Here is an 8,650-nt window from a genome sequence, read left to right on the forward strand (position 1 = left end):
TTCTATTTTTATTTCTATTTTTATTTTTATTATTTTCACTGGGGATTCTGCAAGGATGAACAACTGGATTTACACGTCTTAGGAGAGCGACCATTCCTTCCCTTCTGCTCTTCTCTTTTAACAGATCTAAATTACTGATAGCAACATTTTTTTTTTAAAGTTAGAAATAAATACTTCAAGATGAATCACTTTGCTTCAATTAGCAATTCCCATTTTCTCCTGGAATTCTGATGCTGATGGATTTTTCACTCGAAAAATGTCTTTACAGCTTTGGAAACATGATGAGCAAGGAGAAGCGGGAATCTGTCAGCAAAGAGGACCTCGCAAAGGCCACTTTAATAACCATCACTAACAACATTGGCTCCATAGCACGGATGTGTGCACTTAATGAGGTATTAATTAAGGGGAAATTGTTTAATTGCTTCCTGTCTGAAGCATCACTCGTGTGCCGCTGTCAGGCAGTGTCTCTCTTTTCCTGCGTACACTTCTGTAGACGCGTGTTCATCCTCCTCCTTTTGGATGCTCAGTATAATTGTCATCTGCTTGGTTTGGATTCTGTAGTGAATTTTCTCCTGGCTCTGTGTCTGGTGTTGAGCCAGATGGTTGTGCTGAAGAGCTGTGAATGAAGGAGGGGTTGGCTGTTGGTCTGACTGGCTCCTCTGCTTGTTCAGGAGTTAAACAGCAACGGTAGGTGTGCGATTAACGACAGCTCTTGGGCTGGCTGAGAGCACAGAAAGGTGGGATGGAGGAGTTGTGGAGGCTGGATACCTCTCCTGGGTTGTTTTTATGAGCTGCTCTCGATTCCTTGGTCAGGCTTCACCACTTCCATGGCCGTTCCTTTGTGCTTTCAGCTTCTTTACAGTGCTGCCTTGTTGCATTCATGTCAAGCAGCATTGTACAGGGCTATGAAAGAACAGAGACCTGCTCTCCGTCCGTTCTGAGCCTGTTCCTACGGGATGAGCATCCTCCTGACTCCTGCTGCTGTTGGCAGATGCTCGCTAATTACCTTCATTTACTGCTGAAGTTAGGCAAGACATGAGGCCTCTCCTATGAGGACAGGCTGAGAGAGTTGGGGCTGTTCAGCCTGGAGAAGAGAAGGCTCCAGGGAGATCTTATAGCGGCCTCCCAGTACCTGAAGGGGCTCCAGGAAGGCTGGGGAAGGACTTTTCATAAGGGCAGTTAATGACAAAACAAGGGGAAATGGGTTTAAGCTGAAAGAGGGGAGGTTTAGATGAGATATTAGGAAGAAGTTCTTCACTGTGAGGGTGGTCAGACACTGGCCCAGTTGTCTCTTGCTTCCAGATCAGCTCTTTGAGGTCCAGTTTATAATTCTGAGTTCAGAAAGCTGCAGATGCATTGCAACTCTTGTCTCTGCAGCTCCCATCCCCACTCACCAAGGCAGTTACGCCCTTTAGCTGCCAGGAGCAGCTCTTTGGGGTGACGCAGTTTCTCAGGCTCTGATTTCTTCAGTGTCAATGAGTGATTTCCCTCTGCTGTCAGCTGGTTGTTTTTCATCAAATCTCACTGGAAAATGTATTTGAGAAGCTGCATGTGGCATTTTTAAAAGGCACTATAAGTGTAACTTGTTTCTGCTTACTCTCAGGTGGGGAATTCATCACTGCAAATGGAAAATGAATTCAGCCTTAATGTTCCATTGTGGGTTTTTTTTTCCCTTGATACTTGCAGAACATCAATCGAGTGGTGTTCGTTGGCAATTTCCTTCGGATCAATACCATCTCCATGAGGCTTCTGGCATATGCTTTGGACTACTGGTCAAAGGGACAGTTAAAAGCACTTTTCTTAGAACATGAGGTGAGATTTTAAATGTATTTTGTCTCATTTCAAAATTCAAATCCTCTGTGAAACAGCCCTGTGGAGTCCGGCTGCTGGTGATAGGTGCTGAGCAGCTGTTTCCAGGGCTTTGTTACTGCAGTGTCCAGTGTGGGTCACAAATCACACAGAGTCACACAGAGAATTGCCCAGACTGGAAAAGCCCTTTAAGCTCATGGAGTCCAGTCATGAACCCAACACTGACAAGTCCCCTGTGACTAACCCATGTCCCTCAGCACTGTGTCTACACGACTCTTCAATCCCTCCAGGGATGGGGACTCCACCACTGCCCTGGACAACCCCTTCCAATGCCTGACAACCCTTGCAGCAAAGAAATTCTTCCTCACATCCAAGCTCAACTGCCCTTAAGGGTTGGTTACTACCAAGCTCACCTTGCTTGTGAACTTTGTTTTAGGACTGTGGACAGTGTAGATGATTCTGTGCAGCTCTGCTTTCCCGTGTAGCAATTAGAGTCTATTTTGTAATGTACCTACCTATAGATATTTCTTCCCACCATCTTCTATAAGTCATTAAAATGAAACCATAGGTGTAATATTCTGGTTCTTGTATCAATTCTATGTCTTTACTTGAATTTTTAATAGATATTCTTTCTGCTCTCCAGGGTTATTTTGGTGCGGTCGGTGCTCTTCTGGAACTCCTGGATTCAGCCTGACTCCCTGCAGATTCTGTACCTTGGATCTATGAACTTGAGGCACTTCCTGGGTCACTACATCCACATTTGGCTTCAAAGCATTGATTCACTGACTGTTGGGGTGAATTCAACTCCTTGTGGGTCACCTAATGAGAAAAGCAGAGGACTGTGGGCATTTCTTTGTGTAAACAGTTGAAACTAATCCTGGATCACAGCGCAGGTTTGTTCCAGGGGAGTTTGTGTGCAGATACACTGAGCAAAGGTGGTGGTTGTATCTGGAATATTCATAGGACGTTGTGTCACTGATCTCAAATAGCCCTTTGTGTGTAGCCTTCTACGTGTGTGATGGTGGTGACACAGTAGAAGACTTGCACCTCCCTCCATCGAGATTCTTTTGGGTGCTGAATGTCGACCCAGTTCACAGTGAGTTCAGCAGATGAGAGGCGTTGGCGTGATGCTCTGAAATTCTCTGTGAAGGGGAAAGAACATCAGCACGGCCCTGGCATGTTAAAAAAACCCCCCACATGGAGCATTTGTGTCTCCTCCAAACTGTTCAGTGGCCTCTCAGGCACCGTTGTGCTAATGGTGAGGCTTTCCTTCTGTTAGCTCAGTTTCTTCTCTGCCTGTACAGGTTGTTAGAGACAAAAGTCAGGCACAAATCCTGTGTCTTGGGTTCCCTAAATCTGCTGATTTCAGCCCGTAATGCTTGTGTGCAGACCACAGTCCCCTGTTGGCGTGTGCCATAGAGCTGGAGTTGGAGTGTCCATCAACCTCTCACCTCCAGATCTGATAAAAGCAAAGCTGAAGATGAAATTGTGGAGGTTTTTGTTTGGATTCTTTGTGTGTGTGTGTTGTAAAACTTGGCTGCGTATCACTATACCAAAGAGATTCAGTCAGACACTTGGAATCTTCTCTGTAATGTTCTGTTTTATGCTTATTAATTACTAAATTAGTCATTTCTGGGGGAAACCTCTCCTTCCAGTATGCACGTGGCAATCTGTCTTCTCTGTGCATGCCATCTCGCATGCAGCCTGCAGTTTGGAACCCTACAGATCTCAGGATATGGATTCAGAAGTGGCTGCACATGGAATAAACAGTCTCTGAAGACGACAGAGATGCTGATGCTGGACAGCAGTTTAAAAAAGCACAGCAGCAGGCAGCTGGTTTGTAACCTGACCTCCCTCCTGGCTCTGCTGCGCCCTGCTCTGCTCAGACACGCTGCCCAGACTTGGGTCTTGCTTCAGGAAATGAACCAGGTGGTTAGTGGTGTTCTCTGCCGTGCCACCAGCATTGGGGACTTCAGCAGAACCGTGTGCAGAACTGCCCCCGTCCTGGGCACTGGTGAGGCTGCACCTTGAGTGCTGGGTTCAGTGTTGGGCCCCTGAGTCCAAGAAGGACATGGAGGTGCTGGAGCGTGTCCAGAGAAGGGCAACGGAGCTGGGGAAGGGTCTGGAGCACAAGTGTGCTGAGTTCCCTTGTGGCTGAGGGAACTGGGGGTGTTGAGCCTGGAGAAAAGGAGGCTGAGGGGAGACCTTGTGGCTCTGTGCAAGTCCCTTGGAGGAGGGTGGAGAGAGGTGGGGGTGGGTCTGTTCAACCAAGGACCAAGGGACAGGACAAGAGGAAATGGCCTCAAGTTGCACCCAAGGGCAGTTGAGATGGGATGTGAGGAAGAATTTCTTTGCTGCAAGGGTTGTCAGGCATTGGAAGGGGTTGTCCAGGGCAGTGGTGGAGTCCCCATCCCTGGAGGGACTGAAGAGTCGTGTAGACACAGTGCTGAGGGACATGGGTTAGTCATAGGGGACTTGTCAGTGTTGGGTTCATGGTTGGACTCGATGATCTTAAAGGGCTTTTCCAACCACAGTGATTCTGTGATTCTCTAGCTGTGCTGCAGTCAGGGTGTGTGGAGGAGCCACTTTTCCATGAGCTCTCCGCACCTTCCCGTGACGCCGATGGAGAAGTCATCCTGCGCGTGGGGTGGCTCAGCCGTGTGTGAAACGCGGGTGCAGATGGGTTCAGTTCATACCTGTTGGGGTTTATCCTGGGATATTTGAATGACCATCATCCTGTCTCCAGCACATCTTCTTACAGCCCTGGTTTCTTTTCAGAGAAGTTAATTTCCAGCTCTCTGGCCCCAGTGCATGTTCTGGTGATGGTTGGTGGTGCTGGACAGCCCGTGCTGGTTGGGTCACTTGCAGTTCACCTGCAGTAGAGTTACAGAAACACCAAATCACATCCAGCTCTACCTGTTGCTACAGCCCAAGATCTGTGGACTTTGAAGATGCTCCACAGCTCGCTGGGTTCATTGCACGGTACCTGCCTCTGTTTTGGGGCTGAAAAAGGGAGAAACTACAAGTTGAGAAGACGTGCTCTGTGCTAGATGACATCCTGTGTGGTGTTTCTCTTCAGTCCTGCCCTGTTGGCTCTGCTGGGTGAGGGCTCTGGACAGCAGATGCGGTGTAAAGTGAAGCATTTTGTAAACTTGAGTTCATTGTGGGTCTGGAACTTCCTGAAAACATCCCAGAATTTGGCAACCACCAAAAAATGGGGAGGAAAAAGAGCAGTGTCCACGTGAAAGGTGGTTGTGTGTGCTGGCTGGGGAGGAGAATTGTTCTGCTTTCCCTGCAGGGCAGTGCAGCCGTCAGGGGATCCTGCTCTGCTTTCAGTGGAACGTGGTACTTGTAGAGGGGAGCATTTGAGCAGGATAGTGGGGACTCATCGAATGGTCTGGGTTAGAAGGAACCTTCACAGGATCATCTAGTCCAACCCCCCTGCCAGCAGCAGGGACACCTTCCACTAGACCAGGTTGCTCAAAGCCTCATCCAACCTGGCCACAAACACTTCCAGGGAGGAGCAGCCACAGCTTCTCTGGCCAACCTGGGACACTGTCTCACCACCCTCACACCAAACAATTTCTTCCTCACATCTCATCTCCATCTCCCCTCTGCCACTTTCAAGCCATCACCCCTTGTTCTCTCACTCCCTGCCCTTGGCCAAAGTCCCTCCCCAGCCTTCCTGGAGCCCCTTCAGGTACTGGGAGGCCACTAGAAGGTCTCCCTGGAGCCTTCTCCTCTCCAGGCTGAGCAGCCCCAACTCTCTCAGCCTGTCCTCACAGCAGAGCTGCTCCAGCCCTCGCATCATCCTCGTGGCCTCCTCTGCACTGGCTCCAGTAGCTCCATGTCCTTGTGCTGTTGGTGTCCCCAGCACTGGAGGCAGCACTGCAGGTGGGGTGTCAGGAGAGCGGAGCAGAGGGGCAGAATCCCCTCCCTCCACCTGCTGCCCACGCTGCTCTGGGTGCAGCCCAGGACATGGTTGGATTTCAAGGAAGCTTCTTCCTTCCATCAGACTTCAGCACCCAAACCCTGCTATTTAAAAAAACCATCCTCCTCCTGCACGTCACGAGGATTTGGAGGAGGACACTGGTGTGGTCGGTGTAAAAGCCCCAGGACTAACTAACCCTGGTAAGCCCAGACCAGAGCAGTGATCACTGGAGTTCTGCACCAACGAGCTGAGCAGGTCCTGGGCTTGAGGACATTTCAAAAAGTCAAAGCGTGTTTCTCTTTCTTTTCCATGACTCAAACCAGGACCTGTGAGGGGTGACCTGGCTGAAGTGGCAGCTGGTTATGTGCTCCACCATTTCGTATGGTGGAGAAAGAGCCGAGTCTGGAAAACATCCAATCAGCAATTCAAAAGTGAGGTTGTTTTTAACAGATAATTGGGGTATTTTGGGTGGGATTCCACAAGAAATGATGAATAAATGAGGTCCCAACAGGTTGCCCAAGGAAGTTGTAGATGCCCCCTCCCTGGAAGTGTTGGCGGCCAGGTTGGATGAGGCTTTGAGCAACCTGGTCTAGTGGAAGGTGTCCCTGCTGCTGGCAGGGGGGTTGGAACTGGATGAGCTTGAAGGTCCCTCCCAGCCCAAACCAGTCTGGAGCCTCTGCAGCAGCCCTGCAGCCTGGTCCAGGAGAAGTCCCTGCCCTGAGGCGCTGCCATCATCCCTGGGAGCAGCATCTCACAGGTTTCCCAGTGTTTGTGTCCATAACTCCCTTCTCCTCAGGTGTTTGAGTAGATCCTGTGTGGTCTGATGTCCAGCACCAAACTCCCTGATGTCTTCTCTGCATTATTATTTTCTTTTGTAATTTTTTTTCTTCTTATAATAAAATATTCCAGTTTATTTTTATATACTTGAAATTCTTCTCGTTTGCTTCTTGTCTCTCTCTTCTTAGCTACCAAGCAAAGGGATGAACGTTGATCTGAGTGAACATTGAGAACGTGCCAGTGAAATGGGTGTAAATGAGTCATTTCAGGTGATTTTTAGGAGTTTATTAAAACTTATCTTCAGGAATCATTAATGAGGCTTCGCTCCCTGCACGTTCTGGGCTCTGGAAATCAGTCACATTTCAAAGCATCTTAAAGGAGGGGGGAAAGAACAACCCCAAATTGGTGTTTGCCTCTTGCTGGTGGGGAGGATCTTGATGCTTTACAGGATCAAGACCTTCTTGATCAAGATCTTCAAGATCTTCTTCACTGTGAGGGTGGTCAGACACTGGAACAGGCTGCCCAAGGAAGCTGTGGCTGCTCCTCCCTGGAAGTGTTGGCGGCCAGGCTGGATGAGGCTTTGAGCAACGTGGTCTAGTGGAAGGTGTCCCTGCTGCTGGCAAGGGGGTTGGAACTGGATGAGCTTGAAGGTCCCTTCCAACCCAAACCATTCTGGGATTCTGTGATTTTAGAGTTTGGTGAAAGACTTATTTTGGTGACAGGTGATGATGGGGGCTTTGGAGGCCCTGGGGCCTTTAATGTCTGGATGATACGGGTTGGATTGGAGGTGGAAGCACAAATACCTCTCCAGAGCAAGAGCTGTGGGGTGGAAATCACAAAAATCATTCTATTTTGTGCCTTTTGGTGTTAGGTCCTGACCGTGGCTCAGCCAGACCCTCTGCTGCTTTGTCCCACCAGTGGGAATCTTCCCCCTCAATGAGTTCTTCATGACCATGACTTCCAGGAGATGACTGGGAGGGCAGCAAGAAGATCACTCCTTGTGTTTTCTTCTGGAGAAGGTGAAACAGAACATCTGGAGGTGGGACCTGTCCCAGCAGCCAGCTCTGGGGGTGCAGGCAGCACTAGAGGGCAGCAGCCCCCCGCGCTGGGCAGGGACAGGGGGACAGGGGAGGTGGGAGATCTGCAGACTCAGTGCTGAGGGACATGGGTTAGTCATAGGGGACTTGTCAGTGTTGGGTTCATGGTTGGACTCGATGAGCTTAAAGGGCTTTTCCAATCTGGGCAATGCTGGGATTTTGCTGCTCAAAGGTGGGGTGGAGAGATGAGAGGGGGACAAGGGGATTTGTTGAGGCTGGAGCAAAGGAGGCTGAGGGGAGACCTTGTGGCTCTGTGCAAGTCCCTTGGAGGAGGGTGGAGAGAGGTGGGGGTGGGTCTGTTCAACCAAGGACCAAGGGACAGGACAAGAGGAAATGGACTCAAGTTGAACCAGGGGCAGCTGAGATGGGATGTGAGGAAGAATTTCTTTGCTGCAAGGGTTGTCAGGCATTGGAAGGGGTTGCCCAGGGCAGTGGTGGAGTCCCCATCCCTGGAGGGATTGAAGAGTCGTGTAGACACAGTGCTGAGGGACATGGGTTAGTGGTGGCTGAGTGGTTTCCTCAATCCTGATGTAAACTCCCCCCACAAACACACCCCCCCCATTTCCAAAAACCTGCTTTTATTTACATTTCAAGTCCGATCACATGCAAACCCTTTTGTTGTTGGTTTGTTTGTTGTTTTTTTTTTCCTTAAGAACGGTGTGATTAGCAAAAAAGAGGCGTTATTAGAATTTTCCCAGAGCAATTAAATATACAAAAATAGAGCTTACAAAAAAAAAACCCAATAAAACCCCAACAACAACAACAAAAAAAGGAGAAAAACCAAAAACAACAGCCAACTTTTTAAAAAATATTCTGCTGCAGAATTCGTAGTGTCCAAACACGTCTATGAGGCTCCACGCTCCATAAACAGTCTCGGGAGTCGCACGGTATTTACAGGGAGAGGGGGGGACAACACCCCCACACCCCATCCTGCCCCCCCCCGGGATGGGAAAGTCACCGCTGTGTAATACTGACACCCTCCAAAAACATTAATAATTAAAAAAATTAAGGGAATAAGAGTTGCAAAGCGGGAGGG

The 8,650-nt window shown here is 49.2% G+C and overlaps 1 protein-coding gene across 1 annotated transcript; it reads left to right on the forward strand.

The window, feature by feature from the left end:
* Positions 1–268: 268 nt before the first annotated feature.
* On the forward strand, positions 269–2,503 carry LOC104532387 (pantothenate kinase 3-like; the record flags this gene model as incomplete). Its single annotated transcript, XM_010177579.1, has 3 exons — positions 269–392; positions 1,687–1,812; positions 2,453–2,503. Coding segments are annotated over 3 exons (301 nt in total), but the record flags the coding sequence as incomplete, so codon positions are not given.
* Between the last annotated feature and the right edge of the window lie 6,147 nt (positions 2,504–8,650).

The sequence above is a fragment of the Antrostomus carolinensis genome, unplaced genomic scaffold, assembly GCF_000700745.2.
Source record: "Antrostomus carolinensis isolate BGI_N321 unplaced genomic scaffold, ASM70074v2 Scaffold43451, whole genome shotgun sequence".
In the NCBI taxonomy this organism is placed as follows: Eukaryota; Metazoa; Chordata; class Aves; order Caprimulgiformes; family Caprimulgidae; genus Antrostomus; species Antrostomus carolinensis.